The 18,396-nt window shown below is 38.6% G+C and overlaps 1 protein-coding gene across 2 annotated transcripts; it reads left to right on the top strand.

The window, feature by feature from the left end:
• Positions 1-4,142: 4,142 nt before the first annotated feature.
• On the top strand, positions 4,143-16,584 carry LOC119483456 (protein-tyrosine kinase 2-beta-like). 2 transcript variants are annotated; one of them, XM_037761556.1, is made up of 31 exons: positions 4,143-4,161; positions 4,374-4,541; positions 4,632-4,986; positions 5,996-6,174; positions 6,254-6,341; positions 6,444-6,523; positions 6,858-6,920; positions 7,051-7,105; positions 7,550-7,690; positions 7,783-7,854; positions 7,959-8,060; positions 8,281-8,398; positions 9,134-9,173; positions 9,379-9,404; positions 9,600-9,647; positions 9,804-9,898; positions 9,999-10,080; positions 11,695-11,795; positions 11,902-12,017; positions 12,109-12,209; positions 12,353-12,442; positions 12,540-12,744; positions 13,619-13,721; positions 13,904-13,945; positions 14,489-14,614; positions 14,849-14,881; positions 15,056-15,080; positions 15,439-15,479; positions 15,576-15,710; positions 15,837-15,917; positions 16,022-16,264. In XM_037761556.1, the coding sequence occupies exons 3-31, from the start codon at positions 4,783-4,785 to the stop codon at positions 16,262-16,264; spliced, it is 2,835 nt and encodes a 944-aa protein (XP_037617484.1). In that variant the 5' UTR covers positions 4,143-4,161; positions 4,374-4,541; positions 4,632-4,782. The 2 variants fall into 2 exon arrangements, with proteins under 2 accessions (XP_037617484.1, XP_037617485.1); XM_037761557.1 differs by lacking the exon at positions 4,143-4,161 and having other exon boundaries at positions 4,273-4,541; positions 16,022-16,584.
• The last annotated feature ends 1,812 nt before the right edge of the window (positions 16,585-18,396 follow it).

Here is an 18,396-nt window from a genome sequence, read left to right as displayed (position 1 = left end):
CCTTCCTTTAACTGATCCGTATTGTCCCTCTCTCTCTCTCTTTTCCCCTCAGCGGATGTTGGCATCACCTTTGCTTGTGTGCACAACTGTAGCAGCAGATCCAGAGTCAAGAGAGACACTGTGAGACACCACTTCCTCTGACAGGTTTCAAATTAAAAGCAAGCTTGTGGGGAAGTTTGTTAGGTGTTGACAATCATTTTGTTTTTTTTATCATCACCATTGCTCTCTTTTTATTTGTATACTATTTTTGTTTTATATATTTTTTTGGCAAGACAAATGTCTTTTCATGCAATGATACAATAGCCATCAAACTGTACAACACCTCTCTAGGGAGGGGGGACAGAGGAGGACGGTCTCTTCTGCACTATATTCACTTTTTTTAATAGTCCTGTATCACAGCTGTTACCCTGCACTATATTCACTTTTTTCTTCATCTCCTTGTATTTTTATATCTGGTATATTTTTTTGTACTTTGTACTTTGTACTTTATACGTGTATTACTATCATCTACAAAATCATTGTAAAATAATCCATGTATCATCGTGCCATATTACATATGTTTATATTAGGGCTGTCAATCGATTCAAATACTTAATCGTGATTAATCGTATGATTGTGCATAGTTAATCGCAATTAAGATAAGATAAGATAAGATAAGATAAGATAAGATGAACCTGTATTAATCACCGGGGGGAAATTCAGGTGTCAAAGCAGCAAAGCGCAGATACAGAGGTACAGGTGTACAAAAAGATTATAAAACAATAAATAGAAATGCAGAATGAACATAGTAAATGAACATAGTGAATGGACATAGTGTATATACATAGTGAATGGACATAGTGAATGGACATAGTAAATGAACATAGTGAATGGACATAGTGAATGGACATAGTAAATGAACATAGTAAATGAACATAGTGAATGGACATAGTGTATATACATAGTGAATGGACATAGTAAATGAACATAGTGAATGGACATAGTGTATATACATAGTGAATGGACATAGTGTATATACATAGTGAATGGACATAGTAAATGAACATAGTGAATGGACATAGTGAATGGACATAGTGAATGGACATAGTAAATGAACATAGTAAATGAACATAGTGAATGGACATAGTAAATGAACATAGTGAATGGACATAGTGTATATACATAGTGAATGGACATAGTGAATGAACATAGTGAATAAACTGTACATTGTGAATGAACATAGTGAATGGACATAGTGAATGAATATAGTGAATGAACATAGTGAATGAACATAGTGAATGGACATAGCATGTACCGTCCGTCAATAAAAAAATGTAGTGTACAATAAATAGATGTAATATGTGCAGTCTATAAAATGGTATATGGGATGTAGTGTAAAGTAAGTTTAAAGTTTAAAGTGCACCAGTGGTTAGGAGAGGTGGTTGCAGATAGATGCAGATAGATCCAGATAGTGCAAATAGTGCACTTTACATGTGGGGGTCATCCTTGGTTGTGGATCCTGATGGCTACCAGCAAGAATTAACAAAACGTTAAATGCAAATTAACCGGGCTGCAGTAATAGAAATATCTAAATCCAAACATTAAACCAGTAAACTGCTTAACACTGCAAATATAATTGAATGACTTGGGCTGTCTTTTCAGAACTAGCACTTCTGTCAGTAATTTTGCACTTTTAATTTGAAAATAAAACCGTCTAACTTCCGGTTTAGCCCCTGCTCTCATGGATGAGTTTGACGCAGAGGACGCACAGGACCGTCCCGTCGATGACTAACAGGCTCATTAAACCACACAGCTGAAATACACCATTACATTTCCACATGTCTGAAATTGAAATGCATTTCTATATATTCAGCAAGCTTCTCTCTATTTCAAGCAATATGTTGGACATATATATGTTGGTCAGCAGTAGGGTTAATTGTGCCAATGCACTGATTTATTCAATGAACCACAACTTGATTTCTTCCTGTGACTGCAGGGGCATGACATTATTAATTCATTGACTGGAAGCCTTTTATCAAATGTGTCAAACTGGGCTGTGTCGCCCTCTGTTGGTCACTTTAAGTTATAGGTTTTGCTGAAAGTTTCCACTTTGCAGGAGTTTCTTAAAGGTCCCATATCATGCTCATTTTCAGGTTCATACTTGTATTTTAGGTTTCTACTAGAACATGTTTACATACTTTAATGTTTAAAAAAACAACTTTATTGTCCTCATACTGTCTGTCTGAATATACCTGTATTCACCCTCTGTCTGAAACGCTCCGTTTTAGCGCATTTCAATGGAATTGCAACAGAATTGTAGGCAACAGCTTGGGTTCATGTTTACTTCCTGTCAGATGATGTCATTCACATACACTGCAACCAGGAAATAAACTGGGACACATTTAGAATGTTTAAAACTTTGAAATGGTCTAATAATATTGTATATTTGTGACATCACAAATGGACAGAAATCCTGACGGCTTGTTTCAAAAGCTCAGTTTCTGAATACGGGCTGTGTGTATATCTCTGTGGATTAAACGTTTTGATACTTTCACAGTATTTATAGTAGTAAAGTATACGAAGACTTTTCTGTATACTTGTCAGTATAAGCCAAGTATACTTAGACTCTTCTGTATACTTGTCAGTATAAGCCTAGTATACTTAGACTTTTCTGTATACTTGTCAGTATAAGCCAAGTATACTTAGACTCTTCTGTATACTTGTCAGTATAAGCCAAGTATACTTAGACTTTTCTGTATACTTGTCAATATGAGCCAAGTATACTTAGACTTTTCTGTATACTTGTCAGTATAAGCCAAGTATACTTAGACTTTTCTGTATACTTGTCAGTATAAGCCAAGTATACTTAGACTTTTCTGTATACTTGTCAGTATAAGCCAAGTATACTTAGACTTTTCTTTATACTTGTCAGTATGAGCCAAGTATACTTATGTATCCTTTTGTTAAGTATATCTCTGATAAGTACATAAAAAGTAAACTTAAAATATTCTCTCTTATTTTAAGTTTAAAAGAACTAATAGCACACTTGAATAAACTTCCTCAGACCTACCAAAGTTGTGCTGTGTTCAGAAGCAAGCTGGGTTGGGTTGTGAGTGTGAAAAATGGGTGAAAGAGTGTGAAAAATGTAAACGCCGCACATAACAGGATGTCACACTGAGTATTCCTATGAATAACAATGTCGCTTTAATGTGTGAAAACTGTCAGTAACACAGGAATTAAAAAAGAGTATGGTATTTGTCTCTATTTCCTCATTTCATAGATATTTGTGTTGTTACAAAGCTTGTTAAATGTAGTTATGATTTATCATTTACACCCGAGGTTTGAGAATAAAGAAGTAGCTGCCCGTGTTAGGTTAGAGCAAGAATATATTTGCACTGATTAGACATACAGACGGGTACAATACATAATCCTACAAATAGTATGTGTCACCATGCAAGTTAGACAGTTCAATTTGGAATATAGAAATAAATTTCCGTTTCCTGAAAATGACACAGGCTACATTTCTTCTTGGCAGTGGTTATGTACGTCTTCTTTCAACATCCAAATCTAACACACACACTCTGCTTCAGAGTCAACAAAGGGCAGAACAAAACCACTGAGGTCGAATCTGAAAGAACAGAAAGAATTTTCCATCCTCAGCATCGTGGTCACCACAGAGTACGTAAGCCTCGCTACATCTGTTGGCGGTGCTGCAGCTTTGCATAACTGCGTTTTATCTTAGAGAAAGCAATTAAGAATACTGTGTAAAGTAACAATAAGCACCTGATAACCCTAAATGACTCTAAAATTGCATTAAGTCTGGTTAGGCATGGCAGTGCTTTGTGATAAATGCTTAATGGATCACAAGTCATTACAATTCATCCTGGCTTGGCTTATACTGACAAGTAAGAGAAGTCTAAGTATACTTGATTCATCCATATGTACCAAATTTCATAGCAATCTATCCAATAGTTGTGGAGACATTTTACTCAAAACCAAAAAAGGTCAACCCCATGGTTGCACAAGAGGAAAAAGTACCTAATTTGCATGGCAAAGTGTGGTTAAAACAACGTCAATGATCAGCTCATGTTGCGCTTGTTGTACTTGATAAAGATCATTCCTCAGGCCCAGTTTTCACCTGTTATGTGCTTTTTTTGCTCATCAAAACTTGTGGAAGAGGAAGTGAGTGCACTGCAGGCCGTGCCCCTTATGCACAATTGCGGGTGGGTGGGTTGTGGTTTGGTGCTGAACTGTGCCATGTGTGACAGGGGGATGACACGGCGGTTTCATCAGTCCTGTCAGTTTTTCTGTTAGCTGTTCTTCAACTTCCTTATTTGCCCGTGAGTACCGTTTCCTCTTTCGCTTACTGCTTACTGATTCTTCTTCTTCTTCAGGGCACAGCTGCGGATACGTCTGCTCTGCTAACCTGCCCAAAAAGGAACCCAAATCTGGACTTTACAAAGGAACATGAGGGCAGTTTGAAGCTGTCTCCGGCTTGTCTTCACGTCTAGAGACTGACTGTAACGTTTCTGGTGCTGGGCCGTGGAGCTTGTGCAAGACTGGTGAGTAGCAGAAGTTGAACTCAGATACGAATGTTCTTCAAAATCAGCATGATCATGTAATGATTGTGTCCAACTCCTGTTTGTCTCCAGCTTCAATGCATCCCTTCATGTGCATGTTTTGTGTGACTGACTGTGTATGAGAGAGAGGAAGCAAAGTGAAATGATGTATATTGCCGTGACAGCAGTCTGTACGCAGTAGCATACACCACGCTGTGTGTGTGTGTGTGTGTGTGTGTGTGAGATGTCAGGAGACACCAGCACCCTGTCCTGGAGGAGCATGTCTCCCACCAGCCAGTCAGATTCCTCGGATATGTCTCCCTCGGCAACCGTCTCCAGGAACAGCATCTTCCAAGTGAAGATCATGAAAGTGTGTTTCCTTAGCAACAGCTCCAACCTGGGCAAGAACTTCAAACTGGTCCGCTGTGAGGAGGGATGGACCATCAGGGTATACTCTACTATACTCTACTATACTCTACTGTACTCTACTGTACTCTAGTTATTCTACTCCAGTGTACTCTACTGCATTGTACTCTATTGCAGTCTACTGTACTGTACTTTGCTGTCCTCTACTTTGCTTGACTCTACTCTACTGCACTCTATGTACTCAGCTGTTCTTTACTGTACTGCACTCTATTGTATTCTAATGTACTTTACTACACTATTGTGTTTTCTACATTACTCTACAGTACTGAACTCTACTGTACTTTACAATACTTTTCACTTTACTCTACTGCACTGTACTCCACTATTCTGTACTGCACTTTACTGCGCTCTATTATACTGTACTCTACAGTACTGTACTCTATTGTACTCCACTATACTGTACTCTACTATTGGTCTTTACGTTTTGAACTCTATTATCCTCTAATGTACTTTATTGTACTCTACTGTACTGTCTACTGTATTCTACTACACTCTTCTCTAGTGTACTTTACTGTACTTGACTTTACTGTTCTCTACTTTACTCTTCTATACTGTACTCCACTGCACTATACTATACTGTACTTTACTGCTGTTCTTTACTTACTGTTCTCTATTGTACAAATGTACTTTTACCATGCTCTACTACATTGTTCTTTACTATACTCTCCTGTACTCTTTTATAGTGTTTTCTGTATTCCAGGGTATGGCACTCTACTTTATTGTACTTATCTGTGCTCTACTAGTTTTTCCTCCACTGCATTTTTCTGTATTTCCGTGTACTTGTCTGTGCTATACTCAGCTGTACTCTTCTGTTCTCAACTTTACATCACTGGACTGTATTCTGCTGTACTTTCTTGCACTGAACAGACAATAAAAAAAGGAAGTCAGATTTTGATTTCAGATAATGAATCTGCATACCAAGATAAGACTTGTACAATCATTGTTGAGAAAATGGTTTATCAGACTTATAGTGAGTTGTTTCTAATAACTATCATCCCAGAGACATGACTGTATGCTGATTTCTGTCCCAGGATATCGTTAACACGGTGCTGTCCAGTGGCTGCGTTGGTCCAGACATAGTATACAGCCTCTGCTACTGCCTCCTCCTCAAACACCTCAAGTCCTCAGTGATCCACTGGCTGCACCCGGACCTGACTGTGTCTGAGCTCACCCAGCGGTACGAGCAGCATCACCTGGAGGCCGAGTGGAGGTCAGTACTGCATGTCTGTTTCTCTATGTGTTGTTTTACTTCAAGAAAGTGAAGTAACTGTGACGTCTGTTGTGTACAGGTATGATCTGAGGATCCGATACATCCCGTCAGACTTCATGGAGAAATTCAAAGATGACAGAACCACTATGCTCTACTTTTACCAGCAGGTCAGTAATATGGGTTTGTGTTTACTCTTTTATTTACAGGATTAGGTTAAGAGTAAAGGTTAGAGGTCAATGTTTGGTGTGTGTGTGTGTGCTTCTCCACAGGTACGAAGTGACTACATGCAGCTGTGTGCCTCAAAAGTCAGCGATGGGATGGCATTACAGCTCGGTTGTCTGGAAATTAGGTACTGTACTGCTACCACCTCATGCACGCTCTTAAAAAAGAAGATGTACTGTCTGTGTTCCAAATCCAACAAAACAAACACTCTTTATTTTCATTTTTTTTTATTTATTTAATCATTTTCTTTTTTTTAATCATTGATTTCTTAATTTTGTTTTGGCTTTTTGCATAATTTTTTTTAAATATATTATTATTTTTTTTGTTATTAGTATTTACATTTTTTTTTACATGAACATTGTCACATTTTGGTCCACAAACCAAACTCCTATATGCAAAATAATAATAAAAATAATAAAAAATAAATAAAAGACATAAATGTTCATTCATCACGTTTGCAGGAGATTCTACAAAGACATGAATCCAAACGGACTGGAGAAGAAGTCCAACTTTGAGCTATTAGAGTAAGTCTCATGTGGTTGTTATATGTGTTTACACCAGGCCTTTTATGCCCAAATGGTAGTATTAGTAGCAATGGCATGCGTTTTTAAAAAGCGTGTTTTGTTTTCTGATGGTGGTCTGACATTTCTTCAGGAAGGACGTGGGACTGGACCTGTTCTTTCCTAGAGAGCTGATCGACAGCATGAAGGTAATGAGCTGAAACTACTACTATATAGTGCATAATGCAATGATATTGTAACATTTTAAAGGTCTTATTGATAAAAATTTTATGTAGACAAATATTTTTTAAATAACAACACATCCACAGAGCTTTTAGAAAAGGTGCTGAATAAAGATATGGCTTTTCCTTAAAAAAAAATCATTGTGAATTAATTTTAAAAATTTTGGCGGGTCCAAAATGAATGTTTTGTTTATCTCTGTGGAAGATATCTGACGTTTGTTTCCCACTTCTAACAAGGCCAATAGTAAAACAATGTTGGTAATTAGGTTAGAAAAAACAGATAAATGGCTGAGATTGACGGTAAGTGACTGGCAACGGCTTGTTGTGAAGTAAATGCAACAGAACGTGGCTGAATGTTATCAATGTTATCAATAGCACCTTTAATTCTCAATGATTGCTGTTTGTCTGCAGCCCAAGCAGTTGCGTCGGCTGATCCAGCAGACGTTCCAGGGCTACTCCACCCTGACGCAGGACCAGTGCATGGCCCGCTTCTTCACCACTCTGGCTCAGTGCCACAGCTACACACAGGAGAGCTTCGCCTGCCAGCTGGTGGTGAGCGTTTGAGAGTTTTATAGCTTATTTCCTGTAACATTTCAAACTCAACGTTGTGTGTTTCAAGTGTGTATGTGTTTGCGTGTCTATAGCATGGTTGGAATCTAACAATAGACCTGGTCATCAGCCCGGAAGGCATCAGCCAGCAAACTGACAACTCCACGGTGAGCTCACACTCTCTTTCTCTCAGCTTTTGTGAAATGCTCCATCATAATATATATCTATATATTTCCATATATAGTAATACATATCTTTGTCTGTTTTGCAGCCCATCTGTTTGGCCACGTTCTCTCAGGTGCGCAGCATCTCCTGCTCTGCTGAGAGTGATGGTCGGGCTCTGCTCATTGTGCACATAGAGGGAGCCAAACAGGTAACTCAAAACCACTTAAAGGAATAGTTCAACATTTTTGGGACATATGCTTATTTGCAGCTTTTGTTTAATCCGTACAAAAACCAAAGTGTATAAATGACAAGTTGAGGTTTTAAGGAGGAGTAATGCTTTAGAGTTACACTTTCATAAGAGTCAGTTGAGGTTAAGGTGTGAAGCAAGCTCATCACAGACTGAATATGTTGTGTCTTCAACCCTCCAGCCGCTGTCAGTGAACACCTCCTCCCTGGCCGTGGCAGAAAACATGGCTGACCTGATCGACGGCTACTGTCGGCTGGAAGGCACCGCTGAGAGCTCGCTCATTATCCGGCCCAGTAAAGGTGCACTTGAGTCAAGATGTAGCGAAACATTGGCTACTCCAACCTGCACCATTTCTATTATTTTTACAACCTGGGATCCATTTATTTTTTTTGAATCATGCTTTTTGTTGTTTAATTAAGAAAAACTACTACAACAACCTAAACTATAACAAATAAAGTAATAAGTACAGATGATAACAGATAACAGACAATAAATTGTTAAACAAAGTATTCAAAATCAAGGGAGGAGAAAAATGGTAATAATAATATTAAAATAAATAAATAATACAAATTATAATAATAATGATAATAAAATCAAAAATAAAATAGAAATCAAAATAAATCTAAACAATTAATAATATATTATATAATATAAAAAATAAATTACATATTTTAAATAACAAAAAGTAATATGTAAAATATAAAATAAAAATAAAAAAGGTTTTAAATAACAAAAAATGATAATAAAGAAATACAAATAAATTACTGAATCAAATAAATTCACACACCAGATTTCCAGGATCTGGGATACTTCTGTACGTTTGGCTCTAATTGTCCATAAATCATGATGACATTATTCAGGTGCAAATCACTTTCTTATTCACTGGTTTAAATAATTAAACTGGGGGCTATATTTAAATTAGTTTGTTGCCATATTGCTCACCCTATTGGATCATTAAGCTGTGTAGCAATGAGGCTGCATCCACATATCATTAACATTATCATTGATCAAAACCAAATATCTGATTCTTTCAGGGAGAGACGCAAGACTGAAGTTACCTGACATCCCAAAAGGGTGAGTGTGATGAATCATATTGGAAAGTAGCGAGGTGGAAGCATACATACATGAGTGGGTTTTCATTTTCACACCTTCCGCCTCCTCGATGTTTTGGTCTGCTGGACCAAAAGGTCGAAGCTGTTTTAAAAGCATTGCTGTAGTTAAAATGTTGGCTGCTTTCTTTAAAGAATTTAAAACCAAAATGTGTCCCTCTTTCTTCCAGCGGTGGTCGCAGTGGTCCTGATAGAGGTTTGAGTAAATCTAATGACTGGTTTACAAATCATACAGATAGATGTAGACTGTAAAATTTGTAATTTACGTGGACTAATCCACAATGATTTACAATACATTTTTGGAAGCTTCTTCTGTTTGGTTGTGGCCGCGTACAGAAGAGCAAAATGCAAAGCAGGCACCTTTAATTTCAACATGTTTCGTTAACTTCAGGTTCGGACATTTATGCTGAGATTCCAGAGGGCACAGCAGACTTAGGTGGTGAGTCGTATTTCACTGAATATGCATCAAAACCCATTTTTTTGTTAAGAAATATCACTGTTTATGTTATTTACTGTACACATATTTGTATTCAGGTCTGTAGCAGATCAGATTTCTTGAATTTCCCCCTCTGTTTCTGAATGTTTGTGTGTCCAGAGAAGCACAGGATCTCCAGAGACGACGTCGTCTTGGGTCGGATCCTGGGCGAGGGATTCTTCGGAGAGGTTCACGATGGAGTTTACAAAAGCCCAGTGAGTTTGTCTATTGTCTAAGACAGTATCATCACTCCCAAACATCACACTGAAGGATCAGAATAAAATCTGTTGGTGATGAAAACACGTGTGTTTTCAGACCGGAGAGAGGATCTGTGTGGCCATCAAAACCTGTAAGGACGTCTCGGCTGAAGTGAAGGAGAAGTTTCTCAGTGAAGCCAGTGAGTATGCTGCACTGATTATCTGTCCTCGTGCAGAGATTTGTGATGCAATTGCAAAGCCTGACAGATGTTCACAACAGGAAGTGTAAAACTTTGTAAAATCACTTTTGTTAGTAGAATTTTTCACACATTTTAAACATGACAGATTATTGTTTTAATCGCAGTAAACATAAAATAGAAGGATGCAATTTTAGAGTCAAATGTAATGACGGAAGAGCGGAGTATCTGCATTTGGAACATTTCAGGGTTTTTAGGGTTTCATCAGTCAGAAGATTGCTGTAGTTGACTTCCTGTTGCCTGGTTGTGGCTTTGTGAAAAGGTTCAGACTGGGCGCTGTGGTATCGTGCAAGAGACCTTATGAAATTTTTGTTCCACAGCTGACTGACAAGGTGTAGGTTTAGAAAGCAATATAGAGATAACAAGTAATTCTAGCTAAGTTTTCTGGTAATGTCGTGGACACAGTTGGTTATTCATAGGATGCTTTTTTTAGCAAGACACGCAATAAGATGAGTCACTTTGGAAAGTCTGTAAAATCAAGACTGAAAGTTGAATAGTCCTGATAGAAAAGCTGCAAGAATGTAATGTTCATTATACAAAACAATATCAAACTGGGCACCTAATCATATCCATGATGTTGCTGCTCTTAGAGCTTTTAGCAGTCAAGGAGCTAAAAATCTAAAGTCTTTCCTGAGGCTGGCCCTTTAAGACAGGCCGTGGGATACCCTTGGTGGGTGGATAAAGTGTGCTCACACATTTCATGGCAATCTGTCCATTATGTCTTCACATTTTTTTGCGTAAAATTGGAGGAAATTGCAAATTTTGGTCCGATGGTGGTACTACAAAAAAGTTCACAATTCCCCATTTAAAGGAACAGTGTGTATAGTTTCAGGGATCTATTAGCAGAAATGCAATATAATATTCATAACCATGTTTTCATTAGTGTATAATCACCTGAAACTAAAAATCATTGTGGTTTTGTTAACTTAGCATGAGCCTTCATGCTAAGCTAGTGGTGTGGTTGCAATCTGCAACCACACCACTAGATGCTGCATAATCCTACACACTGTACCTTTAAGGCAAAGTTGTTTCTTCTTTCAAAAGTTACACAGTCTTGCTTTAAAGCTGTATGAATTGATTTTTTTGGCCACTTAGGGGAACAAGATGTAAACTCAACATTATCACACTAAAGTTGTTATGTTAAACAGGCTGGAAAACAAACCTTATCATTCATTTGGAGTTGTCTTTCTATCCATCTGATGAATGTAAGTCCAATATTCACTCTGCTTTTAGCTCTGTTTTGGTCTCCACCACCTCTTGAAATTAAATGAAACTCCGGAAATACTGTATCTGTCTCTTTAGCTGCTAAACGCTCCACTATATGTTCACCAGCTACTCGCTGAATTAATGAGAAAGTGTAAACTATTTCTTAAGATGATTAAGACTGCAATCACTTGCCCGCACTCTGCCACACAAACACAGCGGTTAGATTCTATTTATTGATAATGGTTTTCCTGTCGAGTCAAACTGAAAACCTTCTTTTCTCTGATATGAATAAATCACTACATCATGTGATATGTGATATGTTGTTGATCCCAGCTGCTCTGTCTGTCGCAGGCTTGATGAAGAACCTGGATCATCCCCACATTGTGCGTCTCGTCGGAGTCATTGAGGTCGATCCTGTCTGGATCGTCATGGAGCTCCTTGAACACGGAGAGGTGTGTTGTTGTTGTGTTTGTATGTTTAAATGTGAATAATGAAATTGTATGAATGTGAATGCAAACTATATCTTGTATAAAGTAGGTGTTTTTGTGTCCCTGACAGCTGGGGAGCTATCTGGTGGAGGAGAAGTACATCCTGACCACTGCGACGTTAATCCTGTACTGTCTACAGATCTGCAAAGCCTTGGCTTACCTGGAAGGACTCAACTTGGTGCACAGGTAACACACAGTCATCAGAGAAAACCTCAAAACAGGCACTCTGCTGTCTTTAACACCACGGTCTGGTTTCTGTTCCGTCTGTGCGCTGCAGAGATATAGCGGCGAGAAACGTCTTGGTGGCATCGCCTGAATGCGTCAAGCTCGGCGACTTTGGCCTGTCTCGCTACGTTGACGATCAAGAGTACTATAAAGGTACACACACACATCTGTGGTCAACATTTCAGAGAATTACCGCGGAGAGGAAACTCATTCAAGTGTCATTATTTCACATTATTTCAAACGTCCAATCTGTATTTATGTCCATTTCTCTTCAAATATTTCCCTTCTGTGTGCAGCCTCAGTTAGTCGATTACCAATCAAATGGATGGCACCTGAGTCCATCAACTTCAGACGCTTCACCACAGCTAGTGACGTCTGGATGTTTGGTGAGAAATACAACTCGTCTGCATGTACATGTACATCTTAGTGTGTCTTTCCTTGTGTCTGAATATAAATATTTTTATTTAAATAACCTTCAACCAGGTGTGTGTGTGTGGGAGATCTTCTCGATGGCCCAGCAGCCGTTCTTCTGGCTGGAGAACGGCCAGGTGATCATCCAGCTGGAGTCGGGAGTTCGACTTCCCAAACCGCAGCAGTGCCCGCCACCCGTCTACGCCCTGCTGAGCCGCTGCTGGGCCTACGAGCCGAACAACCGGCCCAGCTTCAGCCAGCTCGTCTGCCTCCTAAGGTACACACACATAGTCATTTCTTCTCCTCCCAGAAGGAGTTTTTTTTCTCATCCTACTTTCTTTGTGTGGATATTGCATGAGGTAATATCACAATTCCAAAACTCTTGAAAATGTTTTGATTTTTTTCCACTTTTAAGCAAATATTCATACACAAAACCTGACTAACACTGAACAACTAGCAGTCTTTCATACCTACACATACTATCACACTTATACACAGACATTGTGCTTGCAGGGGGATAGATAATAATAATAATCCAAATTAAATAGATCAGAAAAACATAATAAAAATATGAAAATAAGATTTTTAAAAAAGCATAATTAAAAAATAAATAAATAGAATATACATATATAACAAAATAAAATGAAATATTTATATATATAAAATGAAATAATATAAAAAACTAATTAAAGTCAAAGTTTCTGAGCAAGACACAGACATAATTATTGTGCTTACAGGGGGACAACTAAATAAATAAATAATAATAATCAAAATTAAATGGATCAGAAAAAAATTTATAAAACTAATAAGATAAAAAATGCATAACTAAAAAAGATTTAAATATAATATAAATATATATAAAATAAAATAATATATATATATAAATAAAATAAGATAATATAATCTCTAATATAATAATATAAAAAATAATAATTTAAAGTCAAAGTTTCTCTCTTTCAGCTTTGCATTCTGGTATTTCAGGTGTTTTTATCAGTCCGACATCATGTCAATTAATACAGGAATTCAACTTTAGGAACACACATAAAGTCAAGATATCATTTTATGAACTGTAAATGTTATTTTCCCTCACACATTTGAGTCTAGGACACCATTACACTCCCTAACTGGTGTCTGTGTTTTGTATCTGACAGTGACGTCCACAGGAAGGAGCTGGAGCAGGAGGGGAGGCAAGACAGACCGCGCTCCAACATATCAACCTTTGACCACATCCACACCACAGAGCCCCCACCCAAGGTACGACTAGACTGCCAATGGATGCTGCGTACATGAAAACTTTATTAAAGTGAATGAGAAAATCCCGTTTGTTTCATTCAAACGTTAGGGTTTTAAAATATCAGTTCTTTTTTTTTTTTACGCTAGATTCTGTGTTAACAGCCCCTTAATGAATCACGTCCTCTCTTTCTCTCTCTCACCAGCCATCCAGATTACAAGGCAACACCCTTCCTCGGGTCACACAGGTACCCACACACAACACACACACAGAGTAACGTGCTGCAAGAACATGCACTGTATTTCAAATCTGACCAAATTTAGGTTTAACTGAGCTATTTAAATCCCTCGCTGTGACTTCCTGTTCCCTTATTGAGAGAAAACACTCTGAATAAACCTGCAAATGTTCTAAAAAATGAGTGTAATATTGCAAATGATATTGTGAAAAGCTGGCACATGATCGCTTTATGTCAATATATTGTACATGCAATGAATGAACATCCAAAATTACATCAAACACGGGAAGGAAGTTTGTCATTGAGTCACATTCATTAGGCCAGAGTGTAAAAAGTGGATGACTAATCAACAATGTGGAAATAAACTGACTGATCTCATCTGACTGGTATCTGTCATACCAGATATGCAAAATAATTATAGAAATTTGGTAAAAGCTGCACAAATCTTACCAGGTATTAGACAAAAATCATTCAAACCGTCAAGTTATACTGTCCCGACTGTAGCAGAGTGAAAATAGTGACATTTAGAGGATGTGTGTGTGTGTGTGTGTGTAGGGAACGAAGAGAGACACCAGGCCGGTGTGGGAGAAAGAGAAAGAGCAAGTGGAGGACACTTTACAAAAACAAAGAAGAGATATGCTGATGGATAAACAGTGGCTGGAGCAGGAGGAGAGACAACTGGTGAGGGATCTCACACACTCACACACTCACACACTCCTGTCCGGTATCACAGTAGAGCACGCCTCGCACTGCTCAGCAAAGGAAACACAGGAAGTAGTTTGGGGTCTCGAGAGTGTGACGAAACAACGAAAGAAGCAGAGTGACGAGTCTTCAAAGAGGAAGATCTTTGTCAAGCACATGACTACATTATATAAACAGCGATTGCTTCATACACTGACGTCTGTTTTTCTGCAGGATCCTGTCGTAAGAGTGGACTCACACATCAAGGTACATATTATCTTTCCTTTTGTGCTAATTGGAGAGGTATATTAAAGGTGCATTAAGCACTTTTTGACCACTAGGGGGCAGAAGCACACTTGTTTATGGACTGTAGGTCATGCAGCTCTGACCTGAAGTTTGAAAGTGATAATTCATATCCTCTTTTTCTTGTTTTTCTTGCAGCCTCCGGAAAAAAGCCCAGAAAACGGTGAGTCCTGATTAAGAAGCCTCAGTTCGGCTGGCAGCTTTAGTAAACAAGCTTTACAGTTTCTAAACGAATATATATAATAAAATTAAATAAATTAAATAAATTAAATTAAATTAAATTAAATTAAATTAAATAAAACATAAAACAAACTACCAAATTCACTAAATTGTAGAGTGGAAATACACAGCATAAATGGTTTTAGGTATTATGAGATATTAAAGATAAAAAAGATACATTATTTTCACCATATATTGTATATAGCATATGTAAAATCTTATTGTGTTCACATTAGAAATCATACGCATGTGCAGAAAATGTGTGGGCCTACAAAATGTGCAGCTTTTTCTGTCTCCATCAGGTCCTCCAGAGAAGCCCCCGATGCCTCCCACAGTCTCACAGGTGAAATAAAACACCAAGACGTTCTTACTTTCTGAAGAAAAGAATCATCGAAGTTGTAAATTTAAAAAAAGTAACTCTCGTCTTGTGTTGTTGAAGCCTCAGCCCACAGCGGAGCTGGACCGATCAGGTGACCAGGTTTACACCGGCGTCATGGCGATGGTGAAACAGGTGGTCCAGCTGAAGAATGATGTCAACATGCTGCCCGCCTCCGAGTATCCCAACGCTGTTAAAGTAGGTTGTTTGGAGAAGTTTGTGGCACTAGAGGAAATATTTTGGGGCTGTACGAATCTTGAAGAAATACCACACTAAACTGAGATGTGCTTATCTCTCCATCATTCCCCCCTCGTCCACCTCCAGTCGGTGGGCATCACTCTACGTAGCCTGATCCAAAGTGTGGATGAGATCCTGCCCTCTCTGCACTGCTCTGTCACAACAGAGGTAGGCCTCACTTCCCCTTCATTGGGGATGGTAAATCAGGACAAAAAAAGCAATCTTTTTCATTTCCCTAATCTTATTAACATGTGATCTCCTCTCCGTCTCAGATCGAGGGCACTAAGAAACTGCTGAACAAGGATTTAGGGGATTTGATCAACAAGATGCGACTGGCCCAGCAGAACGCCGTGACGTCGCTGAAGGAGGAATGTGTGCGGCAGATGTTGGCGGCCGCTCACACTCTGGCGCTGGACTCCAAAAACCTGCTGGACGCTGTGGACCAGGCTCGAGTCAGGGCCAACCTGGCCAAGCCCAGACCCGCCTCACAAGACGCAGAGGATTCTGGGGAGTGAAGTCGCCTGTTGATCGAATGGACTCTGGTTTAAGTGGCAGCGCTGTACACACAGACTGTATATAAGAAGTGGACATAGTCACCGTGACGTCACCCATTGGTTTGTGGACTGCTGTTTTGAAGCCTCGAGGTCGGCATTTTGGTCGTCGCCCTCTTGTTTTTTTGCAACCAGGACACGAGAGGAGGGAGTACAACAAACGCTGAATAAGACATTTTTAGGCGACAACAATGTTACAATTAACTTTCATGAACTGAAAACACACCGTGAGAGGGTTAAAGTTTTAAGACAAAAAAACAGACAACACCCAGACCTGACAACGCCATGGTAGCGACCTGTCAATCACAAGGTAGCCCCGCCCTAAAGCATCCCCTGCTTTATGGTCTATTTGACTCTAAATGGGACCATCATTTAGTAAATGAACATCATGCTGTATTGAAGAAACTAGCAGTTGAGACCATAAACTCATGTTTACAATGTTTACTGAGGTAATAAATCAAGTGAGAAGTAGGCTCATTTTCTCATAGACTTCTTTACAATCAGACTTCTTTTTGCAAACAGAGGAGTCGCCCCCTGCTGGCTGTTTGAAAGAATGCAAGTTTAAGGCACTTCAGCATTGGCTTCACTTTTCAGACCCAGAGGTTGCCTGAATATCTTCACATATGATAGGATATGTGTCATATGCAAAGATGTCCGTAAGACACGAGTCAATGCTTTATCAAATATGGGGCATACAGACAAATATGTTGAAGAAATCATGGGTATTCAAGAAATTGTGCATTATAGAAGTCATTGAATTCTGACACTTTTCTGCTTATACAGTACTCCATCAATATCAGCTAAATATCTTATCCAAAACACAACAAAAGGCAAAATCTGTTGTAAATATTGCACCATATTTTATAGGACAACTATGACATAATATGCTTCTGATATCTTCTTCTCAAAATAGTGAGTAATATATCCCCATGTCATATTCAGACCTTGTACATGAGAAATTCTCAAGTCTTTAATGACTATGGTATATGTCTGTGTGCCAAATACTAACTTGACACTTGCTGGGATATTATGCATATCTATTTACATAATATGATCTAAATTGTATCCAAAATATGTCCTGAAGATGCATTTTACATCCATATTTGACTAGAAATGGTATACGCCAACACACAATGGTCCGTATTCTCTACAGAATCCAGAGTAACAATATGACTTTAAGTCATATGAACTCAATATAGACTGTATTTGTTTGTGCAAAATATTATATAATATAGTAAATAATATAATATAGAAAAATATCGATCTCGGGTATTTTTCCAGACGTGACATAAGGTCATATTTGGATTACATGCCTGACAAAAAAAAGATGTATCTGGCGTCCTCACGATGTATGTAGAGTACAGATTTGACCAGATATGCCGCAAAACTCAGAATATGCATCAGAAATAGTCTGAATCCTCCAGAGAATCTTGGAGATATATACTATCATTAATATATATATATATATATATTTCTGGCCCTTTTCACAAGGAAGGAAGAAAAATACTGAATTACAATATCTTGTCAAAAGGTACGACTGTATGCGGAGTCTAAATCTGGTGTCCTGTCTGAGCAGATGCCGAGCACACATGGAGCTTTACAGTAGGACACTCTGTTCTGAATTTTGTGTCAGTCATCCTTGAAAATCCGAGGTCACGCACAGCACGTTTGATTTCTGTTCTGGCACCTGCAACGACAAGCTTGGACATAAGAGGAACTGGAAGGATGCGCCAGCGGGGGAGTTGGCAACAACAACTACATCTATATAATGTCTATAGGCTAACATCTGAGCCGAGCTGTGTTGATATCAGGGTGAATCTGTTTACCAGAAAACAGCCTGAGGATATAAGAACAGATGGATAAATGGGTTTTACACCCACATTCTTTCCCATAAGGCCTGCAGGGTGTACAGTCTCATATAGGGTGAGTGTCACTCAGATGTTTGGAGCCATGAAAGTGGATGTTCGAGTTCTCTCTTGCCTCTGGTGATTGCATATCACCACCTTTAAATCACGGTCTATAACTATCCATACTGCTCTGACAGGTTTGAACAGGGTCTGTGAGGCAGCAAACTAGACTCCACTGCAGAAGTCACT

Source organism: Sebastes umbrosus, chromosome 24 (genome assembly GCF_015220745.1).
Source record: "Sebastes umbrosus isolate fSebUmb1 chromosome 24, fSebUmb1.pri, whole genome shotgun sequence".
Taxonomy (NCBI): Eukaryota; Metazoa; Chordata; class Actinopteri; order Perciformes; family Sebastidae; genus Sebastes; species Sebastes umbrosus.
This window is presented reverse-complemented; position numbering and strand designations above follow the sequence as displayed.

Bases quoted from the DNA above. Each gene is read 5' to 3' on its own strand.
- LOC119483456 (XM_037761557.1), top strand. From the start codon at position 4,783: ATGTCAGGAGACACCAGCACCCTGTCCTGGAGGAGCATGTCTCCCACC. The intron at 4,987-5,995 runs GTATACTCTACT...TTTCTGTCCCAG, and splicing joins AGGAGGGATGGACCATCAGG to GATATCGTTAACACGGTGCT. The intron at 6,921-7,050 runs GTAAGTCTCATG...ACATTTCTTCAG, and splicing joins TCCAACTTTGAGCTATTAGA to GAAGGACGTGGGACTGGACC.